This window comes from Hyperolius riggenbachi, chromosome 10 (assembly GCF_040937935.1).
Source record: "Hyperolius riggenbachi isolate aHypRig1 chromosome 10, aHypRig1.pri, whole genome shotgun sequence".
NCBI lineage: Eukaryota > Metazoa > Chordata > Amphibia > Anura > Hyperoliidae > Hyperolius > Hyperolius riggenbachi.
In genome coordinates, this window is record NC_090655.1 from 197,342,769 (window position 1) to 197,361,184 (window position 18,416).

At 44.9% G+C, this 18,416-nt stretch overlaps 1 protein-coding gene across 1 annotated transcript in view; it reads left to right on the forward strand.

The window, feature by feature from the left end:
- Positions 1-18,416, forward strand: part of SSRP1 (structure specific recognition protein 1) — a 47,652-nt gene that overhangs the window by 374 nt on the left and 28,862 nt on the right. The window contains exons 2-4 of the mRNA XM_068255582.1: positions 8,173-8,358; positions 13,815-13,920; positions 17,600-17,790. Coding sequence (XP_068111683.1) covers positions 8,173-8,358; positions 13,815-13,920; positions 17,600-17,790 — 483 coding nt within the window. The remainder of the gene's footprint in view (positions 1-8,172; positions 8,359-13,814; positions 13,921-17,599; positions 17,791-18,416) is intronic.

Consider the following 18,416-nt stretch of genomic DNA (forward strand, 5'->3'; position numbering starts at 1 on the left):
GCAGTTAAAATCTGGCAGAACTGACAGGTTTTGGGCCAGTCCATGTCTTTATGGGGGATTCTCAGGTTTTTTTTTTGTTTTCAACAGCATTTCCTGAACAGCAGTTACAAATTCTAACTGACAAAATAGTGTGCAAGTGAGTAGGGAGGCTGGTTGGTATCTTACTATTTTGGCAGTTAAACTGCTGTTCAGGAAATGCTGTGGAAAACAAAGAAAACCCTGAGAATCCCCTATGAGGAGATGGACTGGCCCAAAACCTGTCGGTTCTGTCAGATTTTAAAGAGACTCTGAAGTCTCAATAAAATCGTTTTTTTATTTAACAAATATGTTTAATAATACTTTATCTCTAACTAAACCGCCGCTGTACGCTATCTGAATACCCCCTAACTCCCCGGGGGGCAATCCGGGCAGCGCTTCAGTGAGAGGCAGGGCTATGAGGCGCAGCCCTGCCTCACACATGTCTGTAAGCAGCGTATCGCCGCCTCTCCCCCCCTCTGTCTTCTTTTACTGAGAGGGGCGGGGGAGAGGTGGAGATCCGCCGCTGACAGATGCGTGTGAGGCAGGGCTGCAGCTCATAGCTTTGCCTCACACGGAAGACTAGAGGGCACCAAGAAAGTCGTGGATTTTGCAGGGGAGAGGGAGGGCGAGTTAGGGGGGATTTAGATAGGGCTAAAGTATTAAACATATTTGTTAAATAAAAAGCTGTTTTTTTTGAGACTTCAGTGTCTCTTTAAAGAGACACTGAAGCGAAAAAAAATATATGATATAATGAATTGGTTGTGTACTATGAATAATTACTAGAAGATTAGCAGCAAAGAAAATATTCTCATATTTTTATTTTCAGGTATACAGTGTTTTTTTCTAACATTGCATCATTCTCTAATATGTGCAGATTACACAACACTCAGCATTCAAAATGATTCTTTCAGAGCAGTCTGTGAACTAATGACCTCTCCTCTGCCAGATAAAAAGTAAATAGTTAACTAACAGTTGAGATAATAAAAGTCAGAAAACAGCCCTCTCCATGACTAAAAAAAGTCGTAGAGATTAATGGCTTTTTTGTATAGAGATAACTGGAGTTTCTTAACTCTTCCTGTACTGGAAACAATTAGACTGATGTATTTGATCTTAATGTTTTATTTCTTAGCTGTACTACACATACAAATCATAATATCATAATTTTTTTTTCGCTTCAGTGTCTCTTTAACTGCCAACTTTTTTTCACCATGGTGGTCCTTTTAAATCTGCCAGAAAAAATGTGTATGGCCAGCTAGTACAGTCCTGATGGTAATATTTGGTGGAAAGAGGAGGGAAAAATATCTCAAATCGAACCACTATTGTCATAGCTCCCAACTGTCCCTCTTTTGGGAGCCCTGTCCCTCTGTCCTCCTCATTTATCCCTCTTTCAGGACTTTGTCCCTCTTTCTATGCAAATATGTATATTTCTCTACTAAAAATGTGTTTGACTCTAACCTTTATTCCCATTCTTTAAATGGGTATATTACTAATATTAAAATGTTAATATGAAGGAAAATGAACCAGGATAAAAAGGACCAGTGTGGTTTGAATTATAAAACAACATATTTTTCTTATGAAATCTTTATGGCATGTGTGATGGGGCGTGATCAGGGGTGTGGCTTAAGTGTCACTCTTTCTCATCTCAAAAAGTTGGAAGGTGTGCTTTGTATTGTTTCATTCATCTTCATTTCACTCTGAAGTTATGGTTAATTCATGAACTGTTCTCTGAGTTAATTGAGCATGCCAAATTTCTGTTACCCTTTCATTTCAGTATGCTTCTCAGGCAAGGGAAGGATGTGAGCTATGTTTAAAGTGAACCGGAGGTGAGAGTGGTATGAAGGCCATATTTATTTCCTTTTAAGTAATATTAGTTGCCTGGCTGTCCTGCTGATCCTCTGCCTCCAATACTTTCAGCTTTAGACCCTGAACAAGCATGCAGCACACCAGGTGTTTCTGATATTATTGTCAGATCTGAAAAGATGAGTTGCATGCTTGTTTCTGGTGTAAATCAGACACTACTGCAGCCAAATAGATCAGCAGGACTGCCAGGCAACTAGTATTGTTTGAAAGGAAATAAATATGGCAGCCTCCATATTCTTCCCACCTCAGGTTCACTTTAACCACCTTGGCAGTAATGACGAGCTCAGCTCGTCCATCACCGCCGTGGTGAATTGTTCAGCCCCTGGAGAGTCTTCTTTCACCAAATTTTCGGAGGGGGTTTAGCTAGCACTTGGCTAGCTGCATCACCCCTCCGATCCCAGCCGGCCCGCTCTGGTCCCCTCGATCGCCGCTGTTTTATGCTTCTCTCCTAACCCCCCCCTCCCGCCCCCCCCTCCACCCGCAGCCCGTGTAAGTGTAGCCTCTCCATAGCCTCCAGGCGTCGCTATGAAGCTATGGCGGAAGTCTCGGCAATTGCAGATTTGCAGCCAGGTAAATGGGGGGGGGGGGGGGGGGGGGTAGCGACAGTGTCAGGGGACACCGGGGGGGGGGGGGGGGGGCGGCGGAGAAAGTGTAGCTAGCCTAGTGCTAGCTACACCAACTTAAACGCATAAAAAAAAAATTTGCGGCCACAATTAAGCGCCAGGGTGGTTAAAAATGTTTGCCAACATCTTTTGCATCAGTCAAGGTACGCTTCACTTTGAAGTTTCCATATATTTTATGTAGTAAATAACTGTAAAATATAGACAGGGTGCACCCAATTCTTAAAAGGGAACCTGAAGTGAGAGGGATATGATGGCTGACTTTTTTTTTTTTTTTATAAACAATATTCGTTGCTTGGTTGTCCTGCTGATCCTTTGCCAGTAATACTTTTAGCCATAGACTGAACAAGCATGCAGATCAGGTGTTTCTATAAAAGAATAAAAAAGACATGCTTGTTTCAGGTTTGTAATTCAAACACTACTGATGCCAGAATGATCAGCAGGGCTACCAGGCAACTGGTGTAAAGGAAATAAATATGGCAGCCCTCCATATGCCTTAAGGCTCCCTTTAAAGGACCACTGTCACAAAATCATAACCTTTAAAATATAAATAAACATATACATATAATAAGTACATTTGTTTCAGAGTAAAATGAGGCATAAATTCATTTTCTCCTATGCTGCTGTCACTTACAATAAGTAGTAGAAATCTGACAGAACCAACAGGTTTTGGACTCGCCCATCTCCTCATGGGGGATTCTCATGGTTTGCTTTATTTTCATAAGCACTTAGTGAATGGCAATTGCTCCGTCCAACTGCCAAAAAAGTGTAAGGTGAGCAAGGAGGCTGGCCAGCATCTTTTTGTAAATCTTTTTCAGGGAGTGTCTTTATAAACAATAAAGGCCATGCTGAGAATCCCCTATGGAGAAATGAACTAGCCCAAAACCTGTCGGTAATGTCAGCTTTCTACTACTTACTGTAAGTGACAGCAACATAGGAGAAAAGTAATTTAAAGAGGAGCTGTTAGGTATAAGGTCTCAGAGAAAATAAACACATACATCAGTAGCTAAATATAGGCTGTACTTACATTACATATGCATTTCACTGTCCACGTTTGGATTTCACAGAATTTTTATATAGTATATGCCAGGGCTGTGGAGTCGGAGTCGGGCAATTTTGGGTGCCTGGAGTCGGAGTCGGGAAAAAATGCACCGACTCCGACTCCTAATGAATTTGTAACTGTAATTAAAATAGAAAATATGATAAAATGTTCTATTTCTCAGATAATAGTCATTAAAAATAATGTATATATACAGTAATAGCTGTGCTTAGTCCACAAAAATGAAATAAACCAATCAAAATTAGTTACTTGTGCTGCTTCAATAAAGCAGTCCCCGTATTTTTAAGGTCAGATATACATATCTGATTGTGACTGTATATATGATGTGTACACAAGAATCTCTTATATATGTTATGGCCAAAACCAGAAATCGGCCAATTCTAGAATTGGCCGATTTGACGTCGGCCAAAGTCCAAAATGCTGGGAATTTCTGACATTGGCCGGCCAGTTCTAGAAACGGCCAAAGTCAGTCGGCCAAAGTCCAAAACGCACAAATCCCAGAACATCCTGGGTCCTGTCCAGCACCGTGAATGGCACTCGGAACTTCCTCTCTGCTCTGAAAGATGCAGCATAATAATCTTTTTAAAGAAAAGCATTTCTTAGTTACAGCTGATACAAATCCTGCAATAAATCGGCAGTGTGTCTACATCCTGCTTTCTTGGGAGCAGACATATTGAAAACATCCTGTGCTTTTAAATTAGCTGCTCTGCTGTGGCAGTCAGGTGACACAGGGGAGAGATCAAATTACAGTGGTGATTAGTCATAGATGAAGGGGGCTTTTCTGGGTGCTTTGCTGGGCACTTTGCATGGCTGTGGGTGCTTTGCTGGGGGGCTGTGCATGGCTGGGGGTGCTTTGCTCGGGGGCTGTGCATGGCTGGGGGTGCTTTGCTGGGGGGCTGTGCATGGCTTCGGGGAGGTGTCTTTGCTGGGTGCTTTGCATAAATGCAGGTGCTTTTCTGGGGGGCTGTGCGTGGCTGTGGGTGCTTTGCTGGGGGGCTATGCATGGCTGGGGGTGCTTTGCTGGGGGGCTGTGCATGGCTTCGGGGAGGTGTCTTTGCTGGGGGGCTATGCATAAATGCAGGTGCTTTTCTGGGGGGCTGTGGGTGGCTGTGGGTGCTTTTCTGGGGGGCTGTGCGTGGCTGTGGGTGCTTTTCTGGGGGGCTGTGCATGGCTGTGGGTGCTTTGCTGGGGGGCTATGCATGGCTGTGGGTGCTTTGCTGGGGGGCTATGCATGGCTGGGGGGTATTTGATGGCTGGAAATGCATGGTCGGGGGGGGGGGGGGCTATGGGCTTTGCTGGGTGCCTTGCATAGCTGGGGGTGATTTGCTGGGCTGGGGGAGCTTTGCTGCAGACCTCCAATCAGGGCGACCAGAGAGGTGGAGAAAGGCAGAGCAGCGCAGCGCACTCGCTACCCGCCCGGACCCATACACTTCATATGCGGAAGTGTTCAATGACACTTCTGGATTGAAGTGTTCGGGTCCTGCGGGTCTCGCGTGAGCTGGCAGCTGCTCTGCCTCTCTCTGCCTCGCTGGTGCGGTCGCCCTGATCGGAGGTCTGAGTAGCGGGGGAGGAGAGGGGAGCTGAGATTTCTGGCGGTGGGGAGAGGAGAGCAGCTGGCCGGCAGTAAGGGTGACTTCGGGACTTGGCCGGCCGGGTGAAATCACAACGCGTTCTGGCCGGCCAAAGTCCGATAATCACACACATTTCTTACTTTGGCCGCATGAGCCGGCCACTTCGCATTCTGACCGGCCAGAACCCGAAGTGGCCAGACTTCGGGTTCTGGCCGTAACATATATACTAAATAACATCTATGCTGTAAGAATAAAGCCTGATGTGACCTGTGTCACTAATAGATATGGTCAATGAGATGGAAATAATTCTGCACTGATGCTGATTTATGCAAATGTATGCACTCCCTTTGCTGATGAAATAAAATAATTTGATATGTTGTTAAAATTTGGTTTGGTGACTACAAATTAAAGGGTACCTGCGACGGATGAAAAGTAAAGTTTTATACATACCTGGGGCTTCCTCCAGCCCCCTTCAGGCTAATCAGTCCCTCGCTGTCCTCCACCACCCGGATCTTCTGATATGAGTCCTGGTAATTCAGCCTGTCAGCGCTGTCTGGCCGCATGCCGCTGTTCTCCCCAGGCTCTTTTAGCCGGGTGCTCCACCCGGCTAGATTTGGTGACCACCCGGCTGTCATCGGCTCACCTCCTCACCTCCACCTATGCTGTAAGCAGAGCTGCCCTGCATTTACATCTCGTCCCACCCGGCTACTTTTTCATGCCACCCGGCTACTATTTCATGCCACCCGGCTGGAAAAAAATTCTGGGGAGAACACTGCGCTCCCACAGCCAGGAACATTCTGCACCTGCGCAATAGTGCTGCACAGGTGTAATATGCTCCTGACGGCGAAGTGTGTGCATGCGCACTACGCCCGACTGGCTCAAGTACCTGGACTCATAGCAGAAGATCCAGGTGGTGGAGGAGGACAACGAGGGACTGATTATCCTGAAGGCGGCTGGAGGAAGCCCCAGGTATGTATAAAACTTTAATTTCATCTGTCTCAGGTTTACTTTGTTACACAGTAGTACTATACTCTACATATGCACTCCCCACAGAGCTGCAGGGAATCCACTGAGAATGCTGTGCACATTGAACACAGAGGTGTTGTCTGTCACCCATAAACCTTGTTCAGATTGTGCATGAAGAATGTGTAATAGAGGAAGAATCTCCTCATTCCCCTGCAGAGTACCTGCACATCACTCTTACATGTACCCACACTTACATTGCCTAGGGCCTGATAGATGTTCTTTGTTCCGGTTTGTACCTTTTACAAGTACTCTTACCAAGGACTAGTTTTAGTGTAAAGCAAATAAATAAAGTAGTCTACATATCCTTCTCACTTCAGTTGTCTTGTAAAATTCCTAAGCGTTGGCAGTTAAGAGACGAATTTCATGTTACATACTTTTAATCAACAAAATTGTAATATGCAAATTAGAGGAGTCGGAGTCGGTGGAATCCTAAACTGAGGAGTCGGTGGATTTTTGGACCGACTCCACAGCCCTGGTATATGCAGAGAATGATGCTCCTGACAGCTCATGGCAGGTTCCATGTTTGTCTGTCTCCTATGAAGCCAAATGTGTCGTCATGTCCTGCCTGCTTCCTGATCACAGAAAAGCTCCTACTGAATAACACTAGTGTGCAGTGAATATTAATTAGCCATGTGGCTAGGAACAATAGCGGACTCCTGCAGTGTACTCTGCTGGGAGATTTATCAGTGCTGTGCACTGGACTGAGTTACATGCTATTGTTACTTGACCCTGTAACTTCTCATTAGCAGCCGAGGGGAGAGCCCCAGAATGCTTTGCAGTATGGTGTGCGGCTTGCGTCTTCTTAAGAGCTTGGGAATAACAGCTTTGCTGATAAGCACACATCAAATGTAAGAGAGATTTTTATCTTCCGTAATACCTTTTTGGCTTCCTTCTAAACTGTTTAACACAGGAGAATAGAGGTTTAAATTAGCTTTTGTAGCCTGACAGTTACTCTTTAAGGCTCATTTTACTCCGGAAGAAAAGTACTTCTTATTTGTATGTGTTTACATACATTTCAAATTTTAAGATTTTCACAACAGCGGTCCTTTAAGTACTGACCTCTAAATTACTGAGGAGATAGGCCACACAGCAAATAATCACCCCACGTACCGATCCACACTTAGAATTTTTGTGCCTGGTCTAGTGTTTCTGGCTGCTCTGGATAATCTGAAACTCACTAGTGTTCTGTGAAAATGTTTCCTGCAAACAGACAAAGGAAGAGAGACTGGTATATAGAATTCAGTAAGTGACAATTCTTTAGAAGGCAAATGGTTAAAGTGGACCTGACATCTTGCACAGGACAAAAGGAAAACATAGAGTAATGCACCCTGTATGTATTAAGAGAGTTTAGCTGTCTAATCCCCCCTGTGACTAATCTGTGACTAATCACAGCTGTAATTTTATTTGTCAGCTGGCTGTCTTGGCAGAGCAGCTAATTTTAAAAACACAGGTTGTTACCCTTTGTCTGCTTCCATGAAAGCAGGAAGTAGACACTGCAGATTTATTGCAGGATTTGTATCGGCTGTAACAAAGAAATCTTTTTCTTTAAAGGTTAATATGCCTTTGCTTATCTTTTATAGCAGAGAGGACGTTCTGAGTTCAGGTCTGCTTTATGTGAGAAGCTCTATTTGTCTCTTATGCTGGGAATACACGGGTCGATCCGATCAGCCGCCGGTTCAACCCCAGCCGCGTCCCGATCGATTACTGCTCGTCCCCGCCGGCGCTTCCTTATCAGCGCTCGATTCCCTGCCATTGTCCGCCGGCGGGGATCGAGCGGGCGGGAGTCAAGCGGCTTGATCGGGCCAGCTGAATATTATCAGCAGGTCGATACACGGTGCAGAAACGTACCGTGTATCCCCGGCATAAGTTATAGGAGATCTTTATTGTCAGAATATTGTGCTCAGTGCTACACCTGGCCTTTGTCTAATCACTGGTTGCTGGGTGACAGTAGTAGTTCACGGTTTCAATTTTCTACTTTGTGCTCAAATATAGCTTTTTTTTTTCTTTTCTCTCACAGAATGATGGACGCCTTCGCTTATCCAAGACAGGCCTTATGTATAAAAATAGCAAAACTGGAAAAGTGGAGAATATTGCAGCAGCGGACTTCTCAGAGGGGCTTTGGCGTCGTGTGGCACTGGGGTACGGTCTCAGACTGTTAACGCGTGGCGGTCATGTGTACAAATATGATGGTTTCAGGGAAGCGGTGAGTAAATATATTACATTAATTCCATGTTTTCAGAATGTTCTTGGGCACCTAAGACACAGTTTTTAGAAACCCATACAAAAGTAATTTCCCTCTCCCGACAAGCCCATTCATACAAATGATATGAAATCAGACCAGGCTAATGAAGTGTGCACAGCACAGCCATGCCTGTCTTATCTGTCAAAAGATCATTGTTCCCAGCGTAGTGGTGTGTGGTGGGCTCCCTTTCCTAAACCTAGCTGTCCATTCTGAGCTCTGACCACTCATCTATACTGATGCGGAGTTGGGATGATCAATAAGATGCAAATTTCTCCTTGCATTCAAATTACATGTAAATTTTATGCAAATTGAAAGTCTCCGAATAACTTTCTGTCAATTTTTATTGGTCCAATGCGATTTTTAATGGCGTAGGAGAAAAAATGTAAATAACTGGATCACAAGAAAATCTCATAGCTCCACAATTTGCTGTGCAGTTTTCCTGCAATTTTATACTTGCTACACAAGTGCTAACACTCAAATAATGCAGTAGGACTGACATTTGCAACCGAACAAAATTGTGCTGCAAGCGCATTACGCTGATGTAAATGTACCCATGCGATTTACATTACTCCTGATGGCCTTGCGTTGGGCCATCTCCAAGTGATTGGAAATAGATCACAAAAATGCGGAAAATTGCCCTTAAAGAAAACCTGTAACATCAAAAAGTTCCCCTGGGGGGTACTCACCTCGGGTGGGGGAAGCCTCAGGGTCCCAATGGGGCTTCCCACGCCGTCCTCCGTCCCTCGGGGGTCTCGCTGCAGCCCCCCGAACAGCGGTGATGTAAATATTTACCTTCCCGGCTCCTGCACAGGTGCTGTGGCGGCTCTCTGCTCCGAAACAGGCGGAAATCCCTGATCGTCATCGGGTCTGCTCTACTGCGCAGGCGCAAGTCTCCGGCACCTGCGCAGTAGAGTGGACCCGACTGAGATCGGGTATTTCCGTCTACTTCAGAGCCGATAGCCGCAACCGCGCCCCTGCTGGAGCCTGGAAAGGTAAATATTGAACAAGCTGACGGATTTGTTAGGCCGCTGTTCGGAGGGCTGTAGCGAGACCCCCGTGGAACAGAGGACGGCGTGGGAAGCCTCATTGGGACCCTGAGGCTTCCCCTTCCCGAGGTGAGTATACCCCCCAGGACAGGGGTAGGGAACCTATGGCTCGGGAGCCAGATGTGGCTCTTTTGATGTCTACATCTGGCTCACATACAAATCAGTAGGGGTTGATTCACTAAGGTATACTGCTCAAGCAGCGCAGCTTAGTGTGGCAGCGCAAGTAAAATTTTCGAAGTACGCACGCTACTGCTGTAGCATACGCTACTAACTTACTTGCGCTAACCCAAAACGAACGGCTGCTCAAATTGTCTCACTCTGGACCCTGTCAGGTCCATTGACTTCAAAGGACGAGATCCCCGCCCTTTGCTTGGCCCAATAGGCTGCCTGTCACTTGACAGGCAGCCTATTGGGCCAAAGTGCAGTGATCTTGTCCTACAAAGTGAATCAAGCCCCAAGTCGGCTAGCTAATTGTACAAGCTGTTAGTCAGCACTTCTCCTGTCTGGCTCTCGGGGAAATTGCTGATGTTGCTGAAACCAAAGAGAAGCTGAAAGCGTGTCTGACACTTGCACTGCCTGGTGGATCAACTGTATGCACATCACCATGGCAACAGGGACGTGAGCCCTACTGTCCCAGTTTGAAACATATTGTATGGCTCTCACGGAATTACATTTTAAAATATGTGCCGTTAATGGCTCTCTCAGCCAAAAAGGTTCCTGACCCCTGCCCCAGGGGAACTTTTTGATGTTACGGCGTCTCTTTAACGTTTACCTCATATGAGTAAAAAATAGTTTTATACATACCCGGGGCTTCCTCCAGCAAGCCTTCAGGCTGATCGGAACAACTCCTCTTGGATCCTCTGCTAGGCGACCCTGGTATTCCAAAAGTCGGTGCAGTCTGGTCGTGCTCCGGTCCAAGGGAGCGTGCACGTGGCTGGGCCGCAAATGCGGAGTACGCCCTGACTTGCGGAATTACCAGATGTATAAAACTATTTTTATTTTTTTACTCTTCCCAAATTTCCTTTAAGCTATTTATGAATTTGTTGTGGTGTTCCCCCTCACCAGCTCTGCATCTTGTGCATGTGCAGCCAGTTCTGGATAATTTCTCAGGTGGTTCCTGTGATGGTTTGTGCAGCCAGTTCTGGATAATTTCTCAGGTGGTTCCTGTGATGGTTTGTGCAGCCAGTTCTGGATAATTTCTCAGGTGGTTCCTGTGATGGTTTGGACACATTTGTGATGTGCCTTACGTGCATTTTAAAAGAATAGTTTATGTGCTGTAATTGCTTACAGTTGCTCTAAGTATGGAGTACTTTTGATCCAGATAAAGGGGGCCCAAAATTAGAATAAAACAATTTTATAAGAAAGATGACCATGATGCTAAATGAGTTAATCCACGGAACTGTTAGAGGACACCTGAAGTGAGAGTGATATGGAGGCTGACATATTTGTTTCCTTTTAAGCAATACCAATTACCTGTCATCCTGCCGATCTTTCAGGCATCAGTAGTGTCTGTATCGCACACCTGAAACAAGCATGCAGCTAATCCAGTCAGACTTCAGTCAGAAACATCTAATCTGCATACTTGTTCAGGTCTATGGCTAAAAGTATTAGAGGCAGAGGATCAGCAGGACAGCCAGGCAATGTGCATTGTTAAAAAGGAAATAAATATGGCAGCCACCGCCATATGTTTGTTACTTCTGGTTTCCGTTAACTACAGAGTAGACAAGACCAAATAACATTTATATCGCGCTTTTCTCCTGGTCGACTCAAAGCGCCAGAGCTGCAGCCACTAGGGTGCGCTCTATAGGCAGTAGCAGTGTTAGGGAAACTTGCCTAAGGTCTCCAACTGAATAGGTACTGGCTTACTGAACAGGCAGAGCCGAGATTCGAACCCTGGTCTCCTGTGTCAGAGGCAGAGCCCTTATCCATTACACCATCCAGCCAGTACTTACCATTACTATAGTTCTCTAAAGGGAAATCACTTTTGACATAAAATAACAATCAATAAAATTTCTGCACAAGTCTGTTTACAGGCCTCGGAACACAAATTGGGGTCCGGTTCTTAAAGGCTTATGTACAGCGGTAAATGTAGCGTTTTCAGCGGGCAACAAAAGTGAAGTTTAAAAGCGATCAACTGCTGTTCTATTCAAATGAGTAGAAGCTATTTTTAAATGACGGGAACAGCTTTACGCGTCATTTGTATAAACGCTGTTGTAGATCCTGTCCTTCGACTCAGATGGTACATGTAGCATTGAAGGCGACTGTGTTAGAGCAGCCTTGTGCCCATTGGGGACTCAAAACCTAAAGTGACGATGTAATGCCGGGAACTGATGCCAAGAGCTTTTCTGTTCGGTAGCAGAAGAGCATGTGTATTGGCTAAAGGCGTCATCACAAATTCTCCGCCAGCCGCCTGTGTGAACCAAGCTTTATAAAATCCTGCATTAGAACTAGTGCTAAGTGGATCAGCACTGCTTTGCATTGTTTTCCCTTCCCTGCTACTATTTTTTGCAGGAAGTGCGGTATGCTATACATGAACACGTACCTCCTGGCATTATTTTGTGGTGGTGCCCAGAGCCACTGAATCTGGTTAGTGATTATGTGATCCTGGCAGACCATTCTGGGTGCCTAGCAGGGAGGGGAGGCTGCTTACCTTTGTACCTGTGGTAAATAGTAGTGAGGAGCAGTGAGTGATACGGGGCAGTGTTAAACTAGTCAGCCCTAGCTGTGTAGGGTGCTTTTTAAATTTGGCTATAATGGTCTTTAATGTTATTAAAAATGTTCCTATGCAGAGGAGCACTCTAGTTTTAGGTGCTCATTGGAGACTCTTCTTGATAAAGAATTTGTCTCACAACTTAGTGTTTTAGATTTTAGCCCCTAGTCATTGAGTTTGACACCCCTGATTTAAAGAAAACCCGAAGGAAGAAAAAAATGTAATTGGATACTTACCTCAGTAGTGAGAAGCCTTTGGATTGTGCAGAGGCTTCCCAGATCTTCCTACAGCCCACTGTTCCAGCACAGTGTGCCTTTAATATTCAACAAAAGCTTGTCGATTGGGTTTCATGATGTGCCTGTATTCCCAGCCATGGAGGAGAGCACCTGGAGTGGGCATGTGCAAGTAAGGAACATGCATACCCAGCACAACAAAGTGCCCATGCACAGAAAGGGGCAAAAAAGCCACAGACAAGTGGCTTCGTTCTACTGGGCATTCGTGGACTTTACCTGTGCATACTCAGTCCAGATACAATCGTCCACACGAGAACGATGGTCTCTACCTGGATCTGAGAAGGCTCTGGACCATCCAGAGGCTTACAACTGCATTAAAGTGTGTGTAACTCGCCCCACCACTACAGTTTGGCTTTACACATTCCGTGTGTTGAGTAATGCACACTTATGCATAGCAAATATGGAAAAGGACTTGGGAATTGTGGTAAGCAGCTAACTAAGCAGCAGCACTGAAAGGAAACCGAAAGGTTAGAGTCCTATCTAGGAGGCTGCCATCTTTAGTTGCCTGACTATTATGCTGAGCATAATTATTGGTTCACAAGGGCTTTAGCTGTTTTAAATCAAGTACCTGCAACACTTAGTGTGGTTTGCCTTATTTAAACAGACTCTGAAGCCTCCCCACTGTTTTTACTTTGCAATCTTGTTAAGCATGAATGCCCTACCTGAAGGTACAGAATGTATTTGAGATAGTTCAGATTTAAGTGTGTAACTGTGGCTACCCACAATGCACCACTGCTGAATATCTATTGATGCCCTTGAAGTCAGGCTTACATCCAGATCTGCTGGTTTATAGCGAGCCTGTAGTTTTACATTTTACAGAGCCACATCATGCAGACAGCCTGTTTCACACTGTTGGTCCTCCTCAGTGCATGGCAGGGATTGATATGGCTTTATGGGAAAGGGCTTGGACCAGAGCAACAGAATACCTGCAACAAGCATACAGCCTGTAGAGTTAGACCAGAATCAAAGCAGCTTCATTCTCATCTGGGCCAGGGACAGAGGCAGAGCATCAGCACAGAAGTCAGGCAACTGGCACGGTTTATTGAGAATGAAGATGGCAGACCGTTTTTTTCCTCTTAATTCAGGTTTCCTTTGATCCCAAGTTGTGGCTACAAAAGCAGACTAGTAAAGGATAGTCACAGATTTGAATTATGGACCTCCGTTATGTGGGATAGGCAAGGAATGCTTTTTTCATTATGTCAAATTGCCATATCAGATATTTCCTAGGGAGGATTGTTTGTTTCCCCTGGTTCCAAACAGCTGAAGCTTGATAATGAGGTTAACTACAGATATATGTCCCATTGCATTCTCTCATAAAAGAAAAGAATCCATCTAACATTCTTGATACTTTCTTTGTGTCTTTGCCAGGAGTTCGAGAAACTGTCCGATTACTTTAAGAATCACTTTCAGGTGGACTTGGTAGAGAAGGACATGTGCGTGAAAGGATGGAACTGGGGCTCTGTGAGGTTTGGAGGTGTGTTTTCTAACTTGGTGCATTTTTTGCTATAAAATGCAAATCAAAGTGTTTTGGGAAGCTTCCAGTTGCTTGCCAGTGATGTGAAATAATGGCAGGGCTTTTATAAAGGACAACTACAAGCTTACGTGCTAAAAATGGGTAGGATGGAGGCGCCGGATGTGTGTTCTATTTTAGTGTTTTAAAATGCACATTAAAAAAAATATAATAAGAAGAGAGGTAATTGCTTACCTCTTCAGAAGATATAGACACCAGCTCAACTGGAAAAAAGTTTTTATCCAAAAAAGCAATCTGACAATGCGCTTCACGGGTCATAGCCACTTCCTCAGGTCAATACCAAATGCCTTGCTAGCATAGGGGATAGAGTGCAGGCGCCTAGATTAGTGGTGCCTACAGGATCTCCCCAATGCTATCAAGGCATTTTGTATTGATCTGAGGAAGCGGCCATGACCCGTGAAGTGCGTTTTCAGATTGCTTTTTGAATAAAAACTTAAAAATAGAACACACATTGGGCGCCTCCATCCTACCCATTACCAGTCAGACCTCCTTTGGATGTAGTTTTCTGGAAAGTCTATATCCTACTACAGGAGAGCGACCATCCAGTATTCAGCAGGACCTGGAGTACCGAGCAGGGATGGTTAATTTCCCGTAGGCCTATATGGTGGTTGCAGGAACTGCAACCCACCTTTGTGAGTTTATATCTATATAATTTTATCCTCCCTATACCTGACGATACTGCACTATTGGGCTCTCTGGCTCTCCCTACTTAACCCTATAGCTTACGTACTAAAAGATACTGATAAATGCTGATTTTAAATCCTACATAATGTCCTTACTGCATTCTGGGGTCAATATGGAGAAAGACCGCTAACATACCAGTATGCTTTGTGAGAGGAATCCTAAGCAAACAAGGGAAAACATAACAATGCTTGTTACAGAGAAATGGTCTTCTAGTTATGTTTATTCATTTTGTTTTACTTGTTGTTTTATTAGAAATGAAATTCAGTAGGTAGGAAGTAGCAAAAGAGAAGAAGATAGCGATATGAATAGGACAAAGCCAACAATCAATGATCTTTGGGCATGTAGAGGACCCTGCAACGGACCATAGCATATCTGTGAAACAATGAATATGGTACTTCTCCGACTGGAGATATTGCAGTGTCAACCAAGCCTAAGCGAAAAAGCTTAACCTCTAAATTTAATTAATCACCCCCTGTCACCACCTGTCACTGCTATGAACTCACCATACTCCTAACGGAATACCTTGGGGTGTTGTCTTTCTAAAATGGGGTCACTTGTTGGGTTCCTATACTGCCCTGGCATTTTAGGGGCCCTAAACCCTCACGTAGTCTAGAAATCAAATGCCTCAAAATGACCTGTGAAATCCTAAAGGTACTCATAGGACGTTGGGCCCCTTAGTGCACCTAGGCTGCACAAAAGTGTCACACTGTAACGATTGCGGAATTATCTCCGTGGTCAGCGCACAAGATGTGTGCTGACACTGCGGAAGTCCTCCACAAGCGTATAAAACGACAGAACCCAGCTTGGTGCAATGCACCTCCAGAGGGAAATTCCCACCGGCAGATGGAGCTGTGGAGTGCAGAGGAACAACCCCTCTGCACTGCCACAGACGCCAGATGGGAATTGTACGAATTGCAACAATGCAGGGCAAGATAGAGAGAGTAAGCACAGCGACAGAATGTATGTGTGTCCACCAATCTAGTCGCCCCCGGCGACGGTGAACACACAACAACGGAAATCAAGTGGGAACGCAATCGCAAAAGTGGCGATTACCAACAGTGACACAAGAACGAATAAAGACAGAGCACAGGTGTAGCAAGAAAGACACAGCAAATAACAATGATCAGAACGCCAAGGAAAATAACAAATGCACTCGCTAAGCGCGGTCGCTGCGCGAAAAGCGCAACAGAGACAAAGCACGCCAACCCTAACTAACCAATGTACACGAAAACAAATAGAGAACGCGAACGTTTGCTAAACGGTTACCTCAACGAGCCTACAGCAAGCGTTCGTTCCAGACAAGACAGACAGAAGGAGTAACCAGTAGCAACCGCAGCTCTGGCCTACACTCCCAGACAGAGTACAGAAGGAACCACTGCCACTAGGGCGAATGCGATCCAGACAGACAGACAGATGGGGCTACCAGTAGCAACCACTGCTCTGGCTTGCACCCCTAAGGCAGAATACAGAAGGAACCACCGCCACTACCGCTAGGGCAAATGTGATCCAAACAGACAGAACGATTTCCTGTCGACCGCCGCTAGCGACAAGACAATCGCAGCAGATACAGTAAAAGGCAAACAGATAATACAACCTGACTATGCTAGAAGGAATGCTAGTGCACTCCCAAGGAATTACTCTAAGATAATCTTGGCAAACAATTAGCAAAGGCTGAGACTCCAGGTAAGTTAGCAGGAACAAACCATCATGACCAGCAAGGAATTCTGGGAAGAAATGGTTTTTATACTGCAAGCCATCAGAGGAAGCAGCTAAGCAATTTGCATGACAAGTGGATGCAGATTCCCCCCCCCCCCCAGAACAGCAACTCTGCAGCTTGCAGAGTGGAGACAGGTCTCTTTTCCAGGGACCTGCAGTACTCAGACCTAACAAATGGTCAAACAGCTGTCTGCCTGTGCAGACAACAGAGCAGATCATTACACACACGTGGTAACGCCTTACTCAGGAAAAGTAGTATAATGTGTTTTGGGGTGTATTTTTACACATACCCATGCTGCCACCCATAACCCCAGTCGGACCTCCTTTGGAGGTAATGGTTTTAGCCAAAACTACATCTAGAGAAGCAACCATCCAGCATCTGACAGGACCTGGAAAACCAGCGGGGACAGTTAATTCCCTGCAAGCTTATACGGTGATTGCAGGGATCTGCAATCCATCCTTGAGTATAAAATTAATATACTTACAATTACTCTAAACTAATGGTGACGCACCATTGGGCTCCTAGACCCTCTCTGCTAACCACCTAGATGTTCCAAGAATAAGAGTCTATGTGAAACACCGAAACCTTCTATGATTTTGCTTTGCTCCAGTACTGAAGCATTTGTTTGGTAGGTAGAATGAACCGAATCAGTTATATATGCTGCCTTGGAGTTTGTTGGCAGTTAGACATGGCTAATGCAAATAATTCTTAGTTAATGCTGGATTATGTACATTTTTTTTATGCAGCTTGGAAATTAACCAATCAAATCTTTCGGTTGAATCAAATGGTCCATTTTCAAGTTGTGTAACCACAAAATTATTTGCATCTCATTGATTAATCCTTGTTGCAGTGAAGTTGCATGACGTTTTTATGTTCTCTGTTTCCTCCTACAGTAACATACTTGATGTTAATTGAATTCATATAAAATTTGTCCCGAGACTGTGGTAAGGACGTTGGATTGTGAACCATGCAAAAAGAGATGGGGTTTGTGGGATGTCCTCAAATGTTAAAATGACTAGCAGGACAATTCCATTGGAAGTAATAATAAGAAGTTGCACAAGAAGTAATATACTGTAGTCTGATGCATTAACGGGTTTTAGTTGTATTTGTCTGTTGTTTTCCACACTGGCAAACTTTCCCTTTTGGTTCAGTTTCTTAATGGAGCTACCCTGGTCCTCTTTAATCCCTGCCTCATTTGTTTTGTGTTTTGTCCTTTTGTAGGGCAGCTCCTCACATTTGATATTGGGGAACAGCCGGCCTTTGAGCTACCGCTCAGTAACGTTTCTCAGTGCACCACAGGGAAGAATGAGGTAACTCTTGAATTCCACCAAAATGATGATTCGGACGTCTCCCTCATGGAAATTCGCTTCTATGTTCCTCCATCACAGGATGATGGTGGTGACCCCGTAGAGGTAAATGTGGCAGTTTCTGTTTTTAGATGTATTCTGCGAAGTACTGTGGTTTTTTTTTCTTTCTCCTTTCTATTCTTAAAGTGTACCTGAGATGGGCAAATAAAGATTTTCCACTTACCCAGGGCTTCCTCCAGGCCCTTGAGCACCTGTGTATCCCTCGCCATCCTCCAGAGTGCCTCCATTTGCCTGGTATCGGTCCCGGTATTTGGCTCCGCTGCGCAAGTCGGGCTTTTCTGCACATGTGCGGCGGCTCCGCACATGCGCAAACGAGCACAGTTGAGCCAGTTACCAGGACCGATACCAGGCGAACAGAGGCACTCTGGAGGATGGCGAGGGATACACTGGTGCTCAAGGGCCTGGAGGAAGCCCCGGGTAAGTGTAAAATCTTTTTATTTGCCAACTCAGGTTTACTTAAACTTCCCAGAAGTGAGCTATAATTTGGTGTCATTCTTCGCTGCAAATGATAACAGGTTTGAAATAGGGACAAGTAGAGTTCATCTTCATTCTTCACTGCCTACTTGAAATAAAAGGGGTTTGAATTATGTATTTCAAAGTCCTATCCATGTAAGGTTCAATAAAGCATTTCCAAGTGCCATTTTAAAAACACACTGAAATTGATCTTCTGA